At 38.1% G+C, this 18,673-nt stretch overlaps 1 protein-coding gene across 11 annotated transcripts in view; it reads right to left on the reverse strand.

Moving 5' to 3' along the window:
* The window catches only part of MPHOSPH9 (M-phase phosphoprotein 9), a 49,391-nt gene that overhangs the window by 19,847 nt on the left and 10,871 nt on the right, over positions 1-18,673 (reverse strand). For 10 of the 11 annotated variants that reach the window (XR_004186083.2, XM_072953474.1, XM_031670125.2 and 7 more), the window contains 10 exons: positions 16,427-16,516; positions 15,695-16,218; positions 14,651-14,774; positions 12,481-12,571; positions 10,303-10,409; positions 7,546-7,671; positions 6,928-7,388; positions 6,438-6,593; positions 3,496-3,583; positions 1,463-1,678 (listed from right to left, as the gene is read on the reverse strand). Coding sequence is in view for 10 of the 11 variants with exons in the window: in XM_072953474.1 (XP_072809575.1) it covers positions 1,463-1,678; positions 3,496-3,583; positions 6,438-6,593; positions 6,928-7,388; positions 7,546-7,671; positions 10,303-10,409; positions 12,481-12,571; positions 14,651-14,774; positions 15,695-16,218; positions 16,427-16,516 (1,983 nt within the window). In the remaining variant the exon portion in view is untranslated. The remainder of the gene's footprint in view (positions 1-1,462; positions 1,679-3,495; positions 3,584-6,437; positions 6,594-6,927; positions 7,389-7,545; positions 7,672-10,302; positions 10,410-12,480; positions 12,572-14,650; positions 14,775-15,694; positions 16,219-16,426; positions 16,517-18,673) is intronic. The other variant, XM_015243779.3, reaches the window with a different exon arrangement.

Consider the following 18,673-nt stretch of genomic DNA (forward strand, 5'->3'; position numbering starts at 1 on the left):
TAAAAAAAAAAAAGCATTTTTTTAAAAAGAAAAGTATGACTGCAACTACAAAAGTTTTCAGATATGGAAGGCCTCAAAATGCCTCTCATGCCTTCCTTTTCCTCGGGAAGTGTACTCTAGCCAAACTGTTAGACCAAGAAAGAAGATACAGGACCCACACAAAATGACCGACACAATGCAGGGAAGAGTCAAACACGATTCCTAAGATGATGACCAAGTCAAGTCCCAGAAATCTGTGTAAGAGACCTGAAGGGCAATCAGTTCAGACTGAAGCAAGCGTACTGGGGAGGCGGGGGAAAGTAAGCTCTATGCATATAGAAAACTAAGCAGATTTTTAAGAAGGCAGTTATTAAGCTAGGAATAATAAACGTTGTAAGAGACAGGAAATACAATCACTGGACACTGCATCTTAGCTCTGAAAAATATGTGCAGCGACATAACAAATACTGAATTCTGCTTCACCTATAAATGACAAATCATTATATTTAAAATCTAAGACAACACTGACTGGAAATCATACTACTTTATATATTATTATTTAGTAAAATACTAAGAGAAAAAAATGCTGCCAGGTAAAATATAACACTATAATGTAAAGATGCAGTTCAGTGTCAGAGCTGTCGAAATGTAAAAGAATAAGCTTCTTAGAATCCATTAAATATACGAACCACACTGGAAGGAGGGGGAGAAGAGTTTGTGTGGGGAGCTAAACCGTGACCTTGCACGGAAGGAAGTCAATATACAACGTCTGAAACTGACAGGGAAAAGAGCAATGTAAGTTTGTTGTTTAAAAACATGAGCAAACCTTTAGAAGAAATAGCATAAAGAGCTGAAAGTAACAGCCTCGAGGGTAAAGGGCTCCAAGGCAGGGCGAGGTGGAGGAGACTGCTGTTTCTCATTTCAGTTTTGACTATTTAAACTATTTATATGTATTACCTTCATGAAAAGAAACTTCAAAAAAACAAAGCAGCAAGAATCAAATCAAAAGCTACCAGGAAGAAAACTTCAACAGCTGAAATACTTTCAGATTTTTTATGTCCCAAGACAAAGGATATTAAGAAAAACTTAGGGGAAAAAAAAAAACAACCTGAAACCTGAGCCGGTTTCAAGGTTACACAATTCTAAATTTTAAGTGAAATTAAATCAAAGTTAAAATTCTACCAAGCCACTGTAAATCTGGTTCGTTTTACCAGACACACAGATGTTGATTTAAGACAGCTCAAAGCCAACCTGCTAGAGACAGAAAGGCGTGGGAGTGACACCAGTTCTGAAAGCCCAACTTCCTGCTTCAAGATAAGACCCAACTGCCTCAGTCAGAAGGCAGTACCTATACTTGCAGCTACAGTAAAGTTATGTAAAATGAAAACAAACGTGGAAAAAGTCATAACAGCTTGTTAGAGCAGAGTATCTGAAATCACTTTTAGCCAACCGTGTCACTGAGATACCATCACTTGCCACTTACATCTTGAAACATTTTGTTTTCTTGTTTTAGTCTCGCCTCCTTATCATCTGAGAGTTTGTAAGCATTCTCAAATGCCTCTTCTAAATCCTGAAGTCTAGATTTTAGCCGAATAATGGTATTGTCTTTTTCTTTATTACTTGTTCTCATTTCCTCAATTCTTTCCTGCAAAATTTTGGAGGCACTGCTGGCTGCGTTGAAGCGTTCTCTGAAATCACTCTACAAAAGACAAGGATAATACATTACTTTTAATTAAAAAAAAAAAGATGTATCAATAGCAGCTAATAAACTGTAGATATTAAAACACAGAAAAGTAATAAAACAAAAGATAAATGGAAATGAACAAACGTAACATATCGTTATATCCTGGGTTGGAGACTAGAAAGGACTACTCTACAGAATAATACACAGAAAACCACTGCCTGATGCTCTATGATTCCAGGGCTCACCTGTAGGTCACTTAAAGGAGGAAAATATAACCACGGCTATCGGGCAGTGACTATGAACGTACAGCTAGGATTTGTTGTCCCACATTAATATTTACAGGAAAAAAAGCATTTCTTATCCTATTCTCTCATTTACTAGGAAAATAAAAGAGAAAATTCAAAATACATCTGATACCTTAATACTCATGCAGTAATCATATTCACTAGGTGCTGGGCACTAGGGTGCCAGAAATATAAGATTAACACAAAGACAGGTCCCTGACTTCATGAAGTTTACAATTGAGGAGAAGATAAAGAAAAAAAAAAAAAAACCATCAAAGACAAACAATGTCTAGAATGTAACTGGCATTTTCCACCAAAACACTGTTTGTAAGGTTACACACAGGAGAATAAAACTTGGTAATGCATTGGAAAAAAGTTATTTAAGAGGAAAAGTTTATGCATTCCTAGTTACATATCCAAGAAAACTGAAAACACGTCCACATAAAATTTTGTATACAAACATTCATAGCATTATCATTCACCATAGCCAAAACATGAAAATAACCCAAATACTCATCGCCTCATGAAAAGATAAGCAGAATGTGGTGTGTGGCCCTACAATGGAACATTATTCAGTCATGAAAACAAGGGAAGTAGTGGCCCATGCTACCTTGTGCGTAAACCTTGAGAACATGATGTTGAGCCAAAGAAGTCAGACACATAAGGTCACACATCGTATGATTCCTTCTGTTCATAAAAAGACAAAATAGAGTCTTGGTTGCTCGTGGCTGAGGAGAAGGGTATGTATAAACCCATAATGGCATAATGGCTGAGGGGTTTGGAGTTTCTTTTTGAGTGAAAAAAAAAAAAAGTTCTAAAATTGATTGTGGTGACTATCTACAATAGCCAAGACATGGAAGCAAGCTAAATATCCATCGACACATAACTGGATAAAGAAGTTGTGGTATGTACACACACACACACACACACACACACACACACACACACACACACACACACACACACACAGAGGAATACTACTTAGCCATAAAAAAGAATAAAGTAATGCTGTTTGCAGCCACATGGATGGACATGGAGATTGTCATACAAAGTGAACTAAGTCACAAAGAGAAAGAAAAATACCATATGTTACCACTTACATGTGGAATCTAAAAAAATGATACAAATGAACTTATTTACAAAACAGAAACAGATGCATAGGCATAGAAAACAAATCCATGGTTACCAAGGGAAAAGGTGGGGGATAAATAAATCAAATAAACTTGACTGTGGTGACAGTTGCACAAATTTGTGAATATACTAACCAATACTGAATTGTACACTTTAAAAGGGTAGATTTTATGATATGCAAAGTATATCCCAATAAAAAAAATTTTTCATTAAAGGGTAAAAGTTTATAGTATATGAAGCCAGCAGCCCTCAAAATACAAACTTAACAATAAGACATTCTAAAGGGGAAGACAGACAATATATAACCAATGTTTTTATAAAATTATGCATTTGTCTCTAAAGTTCAATTAATAAAAAGTTTTAAATTTTTAACATTAAGCCACCAGAACAACAACAAAAAGTAGAGTGTTTACTTACCACTTCTCTTTCCAGTAAGTTATTCTTATTTTCAAGTGTTCTCACACGACTAGTAGCTTCATTCAGAGCACTGTCTAACTGGCTACATCTGAAAACCATATATTGAAATAAAACAATTAGAAGATAAAATCCTTTCCCTTCAAAGTATTATAAAAATCTGATCCTCCAAAATATTACATAAAACAAATTCTTAATGTTAAGCTAAGACCAAGGATGCCACTTTAGCAAAATATATCCCAAAGAATCTAACGATATGATGGTCTCTGGAGAAGATGAAAAATGATATGAAAAGATCTCTGAGAAATATCAAGTGAAAAAAACAAGATATGAGCAGTCTCTTGTACATGAATGTTCATAAAAGCATTATTCACAATAGCCAAAAGATGAATGCAACCTAGTATCCATCAATGGATGAACAATCAAATGCAGAGAGTGTGTGTGCGTGCACGCACGTGTGCACGCAAAATAGAGTCTTATTCATTCGTAGAAAGGAAGGAAATTCTAACACATGCTACAACATGGATAAACCTCAAGGACACCATGCTGAGTGAAATAAACCAGTCACGAAAGGACAAATACGGTATGATTCCATTTATACAAGATACTCAGAAGGATCAAATTAATAGAGACAGAAAGTAGAATGATGGTTGCCAAGGGCTCGGGCTCGGGGTACTGGGGAGGAGTTGTTTAATGGGCACAGAGTGACAGTTTTGCAAAATAAAAAGTTCTAAAAAATGGATGGTGGTGATGGTAGCGTAACAGTGTGAATATACTTAATGTCACTGAACTGTACACTTAAAAATAGTTAAAATGATAAATAGTTAAAACGGTTATTTACCACACTAAAAAATAAGAAGTAAGACATAGAAGACTGCATAAAGTAACTTTATATTTGTTATGACAACATCTGTATGTGTATACATCATGATTTCTAGAAGGATGTGAAAAGTCTAGGATGTGAAAGGAGAGGTTGAGGTAGGGAGACTTCCTACTAAATCTTTCTGTACTGTTTCAAATTAGCATGAATGCTTATTCTTATAATTACTTTCTTTGTCAAGTTAATTAGCATAGAGCCTCAAAATAACAAAATACATGGAAGAATTCGGTAACTTTGTGACCCAGTGTTTAATGATGTATTGTGAATAAAAGCTAATAGTTTTGTGGCGCTGATCACACGCCCAGTCTATGTCAAGCACTCTACATTCACCCTCACAATCCTGTGAGTTAGGACTGTTATCATTCTCATTTCACAAATGAGAAAATGAAGACAGAAAAGTTAAGCTCCTCCCGAGTCACACTGGGATTCTAAGCCAGGCAGTCCGGCTCCAGAGTCCATGCTTCGAACCACTATGCATTAATGCTTTACAAAAATGAAACACTGATGAAACTGTTCTTGAAACAAAGATCACTAAATAGTTAAGTGTAGGTGTATTAATTGTTATCATTCTGTTTTAATTGCCACACTGATTCTGGTATGCCATAGGTCGCATCCCCTAAGTGGCCACTGTGCAACAAGGTAAGTGTGAACAGCCCCATTTGCAGCAGCAGGGGGATTCTCCAATGTGCAATTTTAAATCTGAAAAAACCTACTGTGTATACTGACAACATAGTACTGGCTTTTGTCTTAGGTGAATTGTTTCCCCAGTTCTAAAGGACTGCAACTTCTCATTTTGTCTCTACTGTCCTCTAGCACATAGCTTTATCCTGTAGGCCAAATCACGTGCTCTTGGGGGCAGCAGGAGAAAACAACGTGTTGCTCATCGTCTGCATGGTATCGGACATTCCCTCAGGTTACTGCTGTAACACAACCGCTTATTTAAAACCCTGACTCCCAAATCGCTCCTCCTACATTCTCCCACTGCTCTGTGTGCACTGACAGCTTTTAGACATAAAAATGTTTTCATTAGCTCTCCTTTACTCCGTGCCTTCTCTGCACTCTGTCTCAGACCAAACAAGGTCTACAGGTAGTAGGCAGCTTTCCTATTTCCTGTTTTCCAACAGGAAGTACCTGCGGTCATCGCTGCCTTCTTAAAAAAATGAAACAAAAAGAAGGACCGACTTCCCCTAGCCTGCTATCTTTCCCTTTTGTTCCAGAAAACCTAAAATTGATCTTTTTTCTGCTTCTTTTCAAATTACTTCTACCATTGTACCCCCATCCTCACCACCTACAGCAAAATGGAAGCTACAGAAATAATCAGGACTAAGATAGCATGTTAACCACAGCAGCCACAAATGTGTAGCTAGTTTTCCTAGAATTCCGCAAGTTAAACTGTTAACTGAACCAGAAGATTTCAGTTCCCTACTAATCTTTTCTCAAGGGGCTTTGTCTTTTTGCCCTGGAGAAGAATTCTTTGCTGTCATCTAGCCCCAATCAGTTTTCAGTCTGTTTAATTCCATTCGAAAAGTATGTTGCAAGTACATTGCTATTAATAGTATAAAAGCATCAAATTTTGTAAATGACTGTCTAAAATAAGTGTAAAGCCATCCCTAATGTTAAGACCATTCTCCCCTGTGTTTCTACAGATTTTCTGAACGAGATAATTACTTCCACAGGTTCATGAATGTCTGGGTTAAAGTTAAGCATATCTGGGTGTGAAAAAGGTTGACAACTACCCCAGGACTTCAGTCATAGACTTATTAGGGAATCCACACATAGTACTAATCCCCCTAAAAATGACATTCGTTTACATACATAAAATCTGCTTGACTGTCTCAGTATTTCACCCACGTGAAAAAATGTTCTCATCCGTTATCAGTGTTTTGTGAGTTGGCTCAAATCTTCAAAAAGAATTACTTAGGCAAACATGTTTCTCTGTGAAAATTTTCCAATACAAAGCACATGTTTTCAAAGTGTTTTATCATCACGATAGATTATACTTCAGGGAAAATAATAAATCCAAGGTGGAGAAACACTAAGTTTACAGTTAAATTACAAGCTTTACCTATCTATAAGAATTTGATTGGTTTTCTTCCAATCTTCAACTGCAGAAATTTCTTTTGCCTCCAGTTTCTGTTTCAAACTATTTATCTCTGACTCATAATAAGCTCGAAGATCTGCTATGTGTCGAGCATGCTTTTCCTTCAGGTTCTGCCTGATCCTGTTGGTGAGATTGGAAAAAGTTATTAAGAAAACATCTCCCCACACTCTATCGCAATAAGAAAAACCACGAACAAAATTATTCTCATAAGCAAAAATACAGCCACTTCCCTTTGTACACCCACAGAAAATAGAATAGATTAAAATATCAAATTGACAACTAATTAAGTGAAGAAAAAAAGACATGGATTATTTTTTAGATGCTCTACCTAAAAAATACTACATATTTTAAAAAATTTTTTATTACTGAAGTTCAATAAAAACAATTTTCATCATTCAAGCAGACCCTCACAGAAAGTCTACTGACATCACAAGACAGTCACTGAAACACATACTTGGACAATATGACAGGATCTTCCAGGGAAGCCAGTGCAAAGCAGTCCGGGACACTGTTGGCTGCACCTGGGAGCTGGGACGGACTGACTGAGGCGGAAGTTACCGTGACAGCGTCCTCTTCGTCCACGGCGCTGACTGAGACGTCGTTACTGCCGATGGTACATACGGAAGGAAACGTGGAGCTGGTCCTACTGTCGCTGTGGAACGCGTGATTTTTCCAAGAACCCACTGGTGACACTTTTGTATTTGAAGGATACTTTGGGAATCCAGATAACTGAGAAGCGATATGACTTTCCCGTGAAAACGAGTCTATGTCAGAGTGACTAGACATACTAGGTTCCAGAACAGAGTCCGGTGAAAAGGATGTTCTGTCATCAAGGGCACTCAAAAAGCCACGGGGGTGAATCCCTGAAATCTGCTGATTTGGCTTCACGTGTAACGTGGGGTCTAGAGTCAGTACCTAGAAGACAGACAGACAACGGTAAGCTCTCACCAGGGTACCCACTGCTCTGTTTGAAAGCGAGTAGGCTTCAGGTCTCCTAGGGGAAAGGAAGCCCGAGACGAGAGTGAGTCATGAAGCACCTTCCACTTTCACGCAGCAGTGCTGGCAACTTTACCTCTGGCGGATGAACCGGGCTGGAAGCAGAAGTGAGATTCCTCTCGGGTAACTGCTTGTTTTCCCTTTGTTTTTTATGATAAATGTCCTTCAGTGATGGTAGCTTCATCTCATTACTAGCATTAGACTTAAAGATACGAAACAGAATTATTTAAATAGTATTATCAATGAATCAATGATGAGAAAAGCTTACTTTCCTGATATCAAGATCAGCACCATACAAAGATTTTTGAAAAATTTTAAATAAACGGAGACCCTAGAATGTCAGACTTGCAATCAGAGTTTGGAAGTCATTACCTATTATGAGGCTCCCTCAGAATAAAAAAATTTCACATCCCCTAACAATAAATATTAAGAAGATAACTTGAACCTAAGATACTTAGCAGCCTATGAAAACTTCCAAGAATAAATCCCTTGGTAACTTCCCTACTCAAAATAAGCACCAAGTTTTGAGGTAAGAAAAGACTTTATAATGAATGAATGAAGCAGAACAAGAAAACTTCTGGCCAGATTAACTTCCTGTGGTTCAAAGGCACAGACCGGTGTCACAAGGTGGAGTTCCCTGTCTCTGCAGTGATACTCATGTTTAAGAGCTGGCAGGCAACAAAAAGTGTTAAGAAAGAAGTTACCCAATGAAAAGAAGCCCCTTTCTGAATTAGTAAAAGAAGATACGATCTGAGCTTCCACAGCTGCAACCAGGGCTTGGCTATGCTGGAAGTGCTGCAGGAGGCCTAAGCTCCAAGTAGCAAAGCCCTGGCTTAAACGGCCTCAAGGTGACACTTACTGCAGGGCGTGACGGGGTACCACTCAACCCTGGGCCTCCAATTTAAACTGTGGACATTCTCTCAAATGAGATTACAGATTCAGCAAGAGACACACTGAAAGCACTGAAAGAACACACGCATTTTATGGCTTTAAACTTTTAAACTGTCCCATTTCCAGATCCCACATAGACTACAGAGCACCATGAATTCATATTTTTTAATAAATCCTATAACTAGCTTGTGAATAAGGCAATTAATTATACATTTTATGTGTGCACTAAAGGCATTAATTTGTTAAATGTAAACCCTTAAAATTTACCACAGTTTCTACAATCCTGCTCTGAAATTTAACTTTTTATGTGCCACCAACCTAGGGGCCTTCCAAGCCCTGAAGCCTATGACAAGCAGCCGCTCTCCGGCCATGGCTCCAGCCCAAGGAATCCTGCCCGCCGGCCAGGTAAACAGTTGCAATTATTCTAGTTAGAGCTCATGGTAAAATGAGGTAACATTTTCCACCACTTTTATGATTTCTCTGCTTTTCACAATTTAACATCTCTGAAGTGAGGATGCGTCTTGTAATTAATGGCATCTTACAAATGCTTTCAATCAAGTAGCAGCTGTGACATAATTGTCACTGCCTGCTCACAAGCAAATAAAAGAACCATCAAAATTGGCCAAATAGGTGTTAGCAGCTGGGAAAAAAATCCTACAGGCTATGCTGGAACCCCTGAGAACCAACGCGAAAGAGACAGTGAGTCAGATATATTCAGCAGCATTCCCCATCTGGAAGTCACCAGCAGGCCAGTCCTATGTAACTGCCAAGACAGGCAGAAACTCAGCTCCGAGGCCTCTCACCCATTTTGGTAAATACCAAACTACCAATGTGCTTGGTGGACCGAGGAGAATGGTGTGTGGAAAATACAGAAACCAACACTGACTTCAAAAGAGAGGAGTGTAGAAGGTAAGCCCCTGTAGGTGAAGAAGCTTCAATCAACTTATTATACCTACATTTTTCTTTTTACGTATGTATGAGAACTATATGATAAAAACGCATGTTTGAGTCTGCAAGCTCCTTCTATAAGAAAAATAATAAATTCTAAGTGATAAGAAACCATTTTATCAGTCTAATTGACAAATTTTTTTCATGGTAGAATATGAGACAAGAATTCTTAAAATTGATGGCCACCTTAGAGTCAACAAAATATAGTAATAATTTACTGATGTCGCAGACCAAGTCGCACAGTGAGCCCTGAACTGCAAAGCCCACTGAGTCTCCCAGGCCCCTTACAATCTCACTTCCCCCGCCCTTCCTTCTTTGTGTTTATCTGTCTCTATTTTCACTCCTTTCCTGAAGGATGGAATGCTGGTTCCTGCCCATCTCTGGGACTCTGAGGTCTGCAAACATGCTGGTCCCACGTTGTCCCATTCATCCATGCCTGACACTCGTGGCTGCCTCAACTGTATCTCTCCTTCCCCCAACCTACTCTCTCATCACCTGACCTAAACACAGAAGTGAGATATACACTTCAATGTACATATACTGGATGTTTTTATTTCTCTGCTCTGAAGTTAACAGAGTATTTACATTTCTTGCTCAAAGAAAATCAATACAGCAAATTAAATTGCTCATAATTATCATACAAATGGATCAGCAGGCGGGTAGAATAGAATGTGAATGTGAAATCAAAACCAGGTCTGGGAAAAGAGAAGTTTATCTATACCTGCTATATTTAAAATAGCGGGCACAAAACCATGTCATTTAATTGCACAAAACAGTAACCGGGCATTTTTAATTTCATTTTTAAATAACTTTCCTAGGAACACACAGGCAATGAATGACAGATACTAAATTTGAAAGCAGGCAAGTGTGATTTAAAGCCCATGCTTATTTTCTGTGTATCAGAAACTGACACATAAAAAATGTATAAATGAAATAGAATACTTGTCTACAATGTATAACACAAACATACACATGTCACGTGTTATTAAGTTACCTGGCTGGGTGATACATCCGTGGAGGAGGCCGGTGCAAACGTCTTCTCTAAAGTCTCAGGCAAAGAGTGATACGCGTCCTTCTCCTCCAGTTTCCAGTAAGTCAGTCCTAACGTGCACAAACACACCGGATAGATAAGGGTGAGGAAAAAGAACAAAAATGCTTTGTAGAATGACTTATTTCTACCTGAAGAAAATTAAATATGGGAAGTAACTAGTTTTTGGCTCTCTGGATACAGGAAATTGAATTTGGAAGGGAAAAAATTCATATAAATGCCTTGCCATGTAAAAGCCCTAACTTAACGATCCAAGGATTTTAAACTGATATTATTCATATTATTAAATATTATAATACATAATATTATATCATATTATTAAAAGTCAAGATAAACTAGTGTTATTTAAAATGTATTTTAAGGTGGGGAAGGATATGGGTCAAGTGGTAGAGTGCGTGCTTGCTTAGCATGCCTGAGACCCTGGGCTTAATCCCCAGTACCTCCATTAAAAAACAGAAAAAAAGAAAAAACTAACAGTAAATGAATAAATAGACCTAATGACCTCCCCCAATAAATAAATAAAAATAAATAAACTTTTAAAAATTAAAAACATAGTTTTTTTAAAATTTCTTTATGCACAGTACAGACTTACACAGAAGCAATGCAAAGAATTCAATAATTTGGATATTTATCGAGCATTTACTGTGCCAGCTGCGGGGAAGGTGTGGGCGGGAAGGGTGCGCCATGAGCAGTAAGTAAATCATGCAATACATACAGTGTGTTAGGAGGTGGGAAACTGAAAATCTGGGGATAAGGGAATACGCAGTGTGTGTGGAAGGGAGGGCAGGCACTCTTTCTGAATAGGGGGCTCAGGGTTGGCCATGTGAGCCCATTTATGAGGGAGTTCCCCCCAAAAGTGGGGGGGAGAACGTTTCACATAAAGCAAACAGCAAAAGCCCCAGAACGAGAACTTATCTGGCACATTTGAGCGAACAGCCTCTCTGCTGCTGAAGCAGAGAAAGGGGGAGAGTAGCCACAGTGAGGTCAGAGAGCAGGGCTCATCTCCCCAGGCCTCTGTAGGACAGACTCCAGCTGCTCCCCCGCGGGAAGTGGACCCGCTGCAGGGTCCGCACAGAGGAGTCACATGAGCTGACTTATCTTTAAGAAGAACCACTCTGGCTGCCGCGTGGAGACTAGACGGACGGTGCGAGGATGGCAGCAGGGAGGCTGGCTGGGAAGCCCGCAGGAAGCCAGGGGGCAGGGGCCGGGGCTCCGTGAGGGTGAGCGCAGGAAGGTGTGAGAGGTGGCTGGATTCTGCCAGTTTTCATAAGGCAAAGCTAGTTCATCTTTTTTTTTCACTTTAAATATAATTTTATTTGTCAATTATATCTCAATAAAGGTAAAAAGAATCTTATAGATATAATAATAATCTTTCTAAGCTGATAACAACTTCACTTTGGTAACATACAAAAATAGACACTTTCACTCCCCTTACTAGTAGTTTATGTTTTCAATGTCACAAATTACATTTTAATATTGTTAATATTGTGTGTTTACCAATTAACAAGTTATTGAAGCTATGGGTATTTTTAATACATTTGTTCTCTAACTTTTACACTAGAATTAAGTTATTAACACACCACTGTATCACAAATTTAGAGTCTTCTTATTTGACTATATATTTACCTTGACTAATGTGTTTTATATTCTCGCATGTGTTCCTGTTACTAATTACTGTCTTCTCCTTTCAACTTGAAGAACGCCTTTCACTAATTTTTTTTTGTAAGGCAGATTTAGTGATGATAAAGTCTGTAAAGCTAGTTCATCTTAAATTGGATGTGGGATTGTGGAAAAAAAGTCAGTATGTAAAGCCATTAAAACTAAAAGAAGCTCACCATGGAGAGTAATGAATGGCTCACAGAGGGTTTGAATTTCTTAATTCATTTTGGAGCACGTGAAAAGTGCCGAGATGATTTTTGCAGCCATTTGAAATAACTGCAAAAGTACTTCTGTCTCTACAGAACTTGTAACAAATTAAGGCAAGTAAAGAAGTTACAGCTACTGGAGGCCCAAGACAACACATCATACATTTACAGAAACCACTCTACTATACTGTACATGATATCCTATGAGAAATGCACACAAGTTATTTAAAAAAACCCTTTAAAAATATAAGTATCATACCTGTTCCTGAATCAGACATCCAAGATTTTGGACTCTCATCTGGTTTTTTGAGGTAAAAAGCTTGAGCATGTGTAGCAGCAATGAAATCAGACTACAATTTAAGAAAGAAAACTATCAGCTGACAGCTAAAAATCATTAGGCACAAACTGCTGACCCGAGGAATGAGAGCCAGGTGTGAAATCCAGGCGCAGAGAAGCTTTCCGAGGGTTCACGAAGAAAGCAAGCGTGGTCTTCCCCGTGGTCACAAGAATGCAGTGACAGCAATTAACAGTGAAGAATTTTCTATTCCCGTGTAAATTCACTAAAGTTTATTTTGCCTCTCTGTGAAGCTGGAAGGAGAAACTAAAAGCAGGTGTTTCGAGTGCAGATTGAAAATGTATTTAATAACTGGTTACCAGAAAAGGCTCAAAATGCTTGCTTATCCTTAATTCTAAAAAAATTCTGAGCTAATCTCTCCTCACACTATCTCTGATATTGCCATAAGAAACCTGTTTCCAAACAGAGATATGTGAAAAATTATTTTCATCGGAATTTTTCTTATCAGCACCACCATCATCAAACTTTTAATTCCTGTTAAAAAAGATTTAAGTTGTATTTGCTTACAGCCATCTGTGGACGCACTGCAAAAGCACAGTAAGAGGATGGCATTCTACCTACCAAGGAAAGGTTACCCCTCCGCCTTCTAAGGCACCACTTTACCTCTTTTTATTCGAATGTCTCCCCTAAAGCTCCTACCTGTTCAAATTTCTGTTGAGTCTCAGTACTTAACAGCCCAGGAAAAGCTGACTGCAGAAGAGTAAATGAAAAATCCCAAGTGCACTATTCTGACCCTCTCCCGGTTCTGAGGTGCCACTCAGTGCACTGAGGCGACACACACGACATCGCTGGAAGGAGGCACACTCACACGGCAGCCTGCTGCTCTCCTCTCAGCAAACAGGGCATCGGCTAAAGAAAACAGCCACAGCTTTCAATGAGAAATCAAAGTATGGTGCAAGCAAAAGCCTTCCCCAAGAAGCTGGCCTCAGCCTAGCACAAGGACCTTCACTAGTGTCGGCAGCCGTCCAGCAGCATCTGAAAACCACCATGGAGTCCACACCCCAGGAAAGGGTGACATCCAGGCTGCGCCAAAGGAGCAAGGACACAAAGACCGACTTGAGCTCTGGAAAATCCTTGTGCTAAACAATAACCAGTTTCAAGACATGCTTCAAAATAGCTAGTGCCCAAAATAAACTACGTCATATAAAAAGAAAATCGGATCCCAAGAGAATTCTGATCATAAAGATTCCCTGATTTAAAATGAACCCGGAAAAAAATGCTGGGAGAAGAGAAAGGATGAAATAAAGAGGAAAGATTCACTTTTGTGAATCCAGAGAACCTGATTTAGAATTACGCAGGTAAGAAGTGCATTTCAGGTGTGGTGTCTTAGATACACCAACCGCCATTATCAAAATTACATCTAAAACTTAGAAATACCAAAGAAACTTGATTTTCCCTAATGATTTAATACCAAAAATATCTAATTCACCTTAAAAAATAACGAAAATAAAACTTGTCCTGTCCAGGAGGTGATTTAAAAAAGGAAAAATTCAAGGGGAATCACAGCCTCACCCTCTGCTCTTCTGACACCCCCCAGAGGGAGAACAGGCTCCTGGGTAAACTCATCCCCCAAAGGCATTTCTCAGGCAGTGCTTCTGATCTTCTGGCTGCTGGTCTGATCCTCCACTGAATCGAGGAAGAAATGAGGCTAGACCAGTGGTTCCAGCATATAAGAATCACCTGAGGAGCTTTTAAACCACCTGATCACAGACCACAATCCCACCAATGAGGGCAGACCACCTGGGGCATAAGCAGACTTTCAAAGCTCCTTAGGTGACTCTAATAGCCAGCAAATTCTGGGATCCACAGGGCTACATGAGACAAATATTGATCTACAGTCACAAATGACAGTGAATCAACCGAGTCACACACCACAAACCCAAACCTTTCAGAAATAACAAAGTCTCCACAAACTGAGTTTCAGTTAAGGTAAAAATAGAAAAAAAAATTTGTAACAAATTAACAATACAAAAGAAAAAGCAAAAAACTTATGTTAATGGCTATGTGGTAAACTCAGCACAATTATCCTAATTGCCCGCAGCTTGCGTGCCTGAGTATAGTGACTTGCACCTACTTTCTCAATTGGTGATTTCTTGGTTTGCTCATTTCCTTGGGTAGATTTTGAACATCCCTCTTCTGTGTGTGCTCTCTTTGGTTGGCTCTGCTTCAGCTTTTGAGCCCATGATGTTATGGATTTACTATTTAAAAAGAAAAAACAAAATAACCCCCTTTAGATGCTGTTCTTCACAAATTAAAACTAAACAGTCAGCGGAGATGCTTGGAGTTGTTTTTCTAATAGCAGATGGATTTTTATTGATTCACAAAAGTTTCTTTCTACAATGTAATTATTACTATGGGCAAAATGAACAAAAAGACTGACTAGCAGTCATTAACAATACATACAGTCTTTGCAGCCATGCAATAGGATAAAAGCCACCACAGCGGCCCTTTCAAGTACTAAGTATATCTCTACAGTGAAAGCTTATTCATTTACACAGACTAACAATTACACTTATGGGTACCCAAGATTTGTACTGCTACAGATCAATACGTTAAATTAGATGACATATTTCAGGGCCATAAAAGTGAACATTAAAAATTTTTAATGATTATTTGCTTTATAAACATTCAACCAAAGTTTCTTTTACTAAAAAGTTCCCTGGGTCACTCAAAATGTCAATAAACTTAGAAAATCTCTCCTTATATATACAAAACAAAAATGAATATGATTGTATATAATTTTTGGTTTCAAATTATATTAACATGTCTGGCAAAATTCCACTTTTTGATACAATCCTATATGCTAATTTTCAGCAACTCTATAGTGACTACAAAATATAAAAGGTATTTTTCTGGCAAGACCTCCCACTTCAAGAGTTTTAGTAGTCTTACAACATTGTAAATGGGAAGACAGATATTAGCATGCTGCAGTATGCTTTAATTTCAGTTTTTCACAGGAAGTAAAAGAATTTGATAAAATTGATAGACATTCAAATACATCTCATTCCATCACCGTCCAACTAAAAGCAGCTTTATTTACTAAACAAAAATGTTTAGTTTATTATAAATAGAATAAACAAGTAAAACTCCCTTCAAGTGATGGAGAAATTCTACTTACGTATTTGTTTTTCCACTGTATACTTCCGAAATCTTATTTTCACCAAGAAAATTGTGTTCAAATTCACCAGGAAAAATGGGAATATCTTCCTTTAAAGATGCACAGAACTCTTCATTAGTATGTATATAAAAACTCCGGGGTTTTACACTATCTGCAGGTGACTCCGTCCGCACCACAGGTGCTCCGAACCCTTCTTCAGAAGCCTCCGTGTGCTCCATGAACTCCTGAGGGCCCTTAGATCTGTAGGTGTTTAGTTCTGAGACACAAAGGGTACCATACCCGCTGCTCACTGAGCTGCTCTCCACGTTGCAGTCTGGTTGTGACATGGGTGTTTCTTGCTGCATTTCGGGTTCTTCAGACTTAGGATAACTGATAACAGATTCATTTCTTTCACTGTTTTCAGAAAAAAAACCCATTTGACTTTCTGAAGATATTTGTCTGCTTAAAGAACTTTTATCATAGGAAGCCCAGGAAGCATTACTGGTCTGTAACTTCACTAAATATTTTATCTCCTCCTGTATACGCTGAAAATAAAAAGTGACAGACTTGGGTAAGAAAGTAAATTAACATCACGTTTTTATAACCATCTTTAAAATACTGTTTTAAAAATAAGAGATATTATTCTAAAGATGATATATGTGCATTATCTTTAGTTTATAAACAAAATTAATACAAAGAATTGGTTCCTCTGCAAATTTTACAATATAAGAATCAATATGAAGAACAACTTACTTGAATTTGGTTGTGAAACTGTTCCTGCTGAGCAACTATTTGCTCTTGGCATTGTTTTTCCACCAAACTGAATAGCTGTAACCACCTGGTCTGTTAAATTATAAAATATTTTCATTAAAAATAATTTTAACCTAATATTTCACAGAAATATTCCTCCAGTGGGAAACAGCCTTCTTAAAATGTATTTTTAATGTAAAAAGTATAGGTAAGTAAGTAATAAAATTATATTCAATGTAAAAATATGAGGACATAGGCTTGGACATCCCTTTCTTTTTTAATTTTTTTTTTATTGAAGTATAGCTGATTTACAATGTTACATTAGTTTCTGGTGTACAGCACAGTTATTTAATTATACTTCTTTATTCTTCTTCATTATAGGTTATTACAAGCCACTGAATATAGCCCCCTGCGGTATCCAGTAAGATCTGTTATTTATCTATTTTATATACAGTAGTCAGTATTTGCAAATCTCAAACTCCTAATTTGTCCCCTCTCTTCCCTCTTTAGTAACCATAAGTTTGTTTTCTATGTCTGTGAATCTGTTTTTGTTTTATAAATTAAGTTCATTTGTGTCATTTTTTAGATTCCACATATAAGTGATATGATATGATATTTGTCTTTGTCTGACTTCACTCAGTTTGATAATCTCTAGGTCCATTCATGTTGCTGCAAATGACATTATTTCATTCTTTTTTATGGCTGAAGAGTATTCCATTGTATAAATATACCATAGCTTCTTTATCCAGTCATCTGTTGGTGGACATCCAGGTTGCTTCTGTGTCTTGGCTACTGTAAACATTGCTGCTATGAACACTGGGGTGTATGTATCTTTTCAAATTAGAGTTTTCTCCAGATATATGCCCAGAAGTTGGACTTCTGGATCATATGGTAACTCTAGTTTTAGTTTTTTAAGGTTGTTTTCCCCTTTCCCATATGACCTGTGATCTGGGCAAATTTGAAGGTCTGGACAAATCTTATTTTTCATATAGCATCTTAATATTATGTCATCTGCCATCACTTCTGATGAATCAAGAACTGCTGGTAGGTGTACTTTATATCTGTCTTAAGTTCCTCTTACTTTCCTCATAACAGCTAATGGTTTTCTTACACACTAACCTGGACCCAGAAAAAGAACTGCACATCTTAAAACAAATAGTTTGGTATTATGAGAATCTGACCCCTAATTTGGTTGTTCTTCAAGTAAAATTACTCTTTTCAAAGTCACATGTTTAAGTGTTTTAAAACACTGTGGCTGAAAAAGAAATAAAAGTGACTCTGGAAATGTACGGAAGCAGCCTACAATTCCTTTCTTTCACAGCCACTTTTACATCCTGATCCATCCTGACCCCCCAGAGTAGTCAGTGCTCTTGTAACTAGACTAAGCCAAAACATGGAAGGAGAGGGGGTGTGGAGTTCTCCAGAGGCTGAATTCAATCTAAACGCCTGTCTACTTTCAGTAATAGCCCATATGCAATAACATACCATGTCAATAAGTAGCTACCGTGACAACCAGCTTCCCTGTGTAAAAGCTCTCCAGCCATTCCTTACAGGGCCCTGCATGTGGTTCTGGCTCACACACACCTGCCAACTTCATCTCAAGTCTCTCTGTCCCATTTTCGACACACTAGCTGCGCTGCTTCCCTTCTGTTTCCTGAACATGCTAAAGTTGTCTTCCACCTCAAAAATTTTGGACTTACTGTACCCTCTACCTGGAAAGCTCTCTCCCCAGCTCTCAACGTGGCTGGCTTCTTCTCATCCTGCTATTTCAGCTTAATTATCATCTTCTCGAAGAGTTTCCCAAACCATCCTCACAGTTACTGTCTTTCTCAGTATCCTGCTTATTTCCTTCACAGCATTTACCACAACCAGAAAGTATCTCATTTGTTCACTTTGTCAACTTGTCAGTCTCCCATCCCTGCCCCTACTCCATCTCCAGCACCCAGGACATAATGCCAAATTAAGAATGGGCTCCCTAATACACAGTCTAAACGAGTGTATAAAAATGGATATTGCAAGCTGAACTTCACACAATCCAGAGACCCTTCAGGTTAGTGGTGAAAGCCACTTATATACCATAATATAACAGAACTACGCTGAAACTTGTATTTCAGTATTGAGGTAAAGGGGAGAAAAATTCAAGATTAGAAAGGAAGCCTTAAAGTGAAATACAAGGGTACTGATAGGAAGTATCAATTCTAGAACAACTGACTTCAGGACAAGGTGGACTAGATCAAATGTAGTTCCTTA

This window comes from Vicugna pacos, chromosome 32 (genome assembly GCF_048564905.1).
Source record: "Vicugna pacos chromosome 32, VicPac4, whole genome shotgun sequence".
Taxonomy (NCBI): domain Eukaryota; kingdom Metazoa; phylum Chordata; class Mammalia; order Artiodactyla; family Camelidae; genus Vicugna; species Vicugna pacos.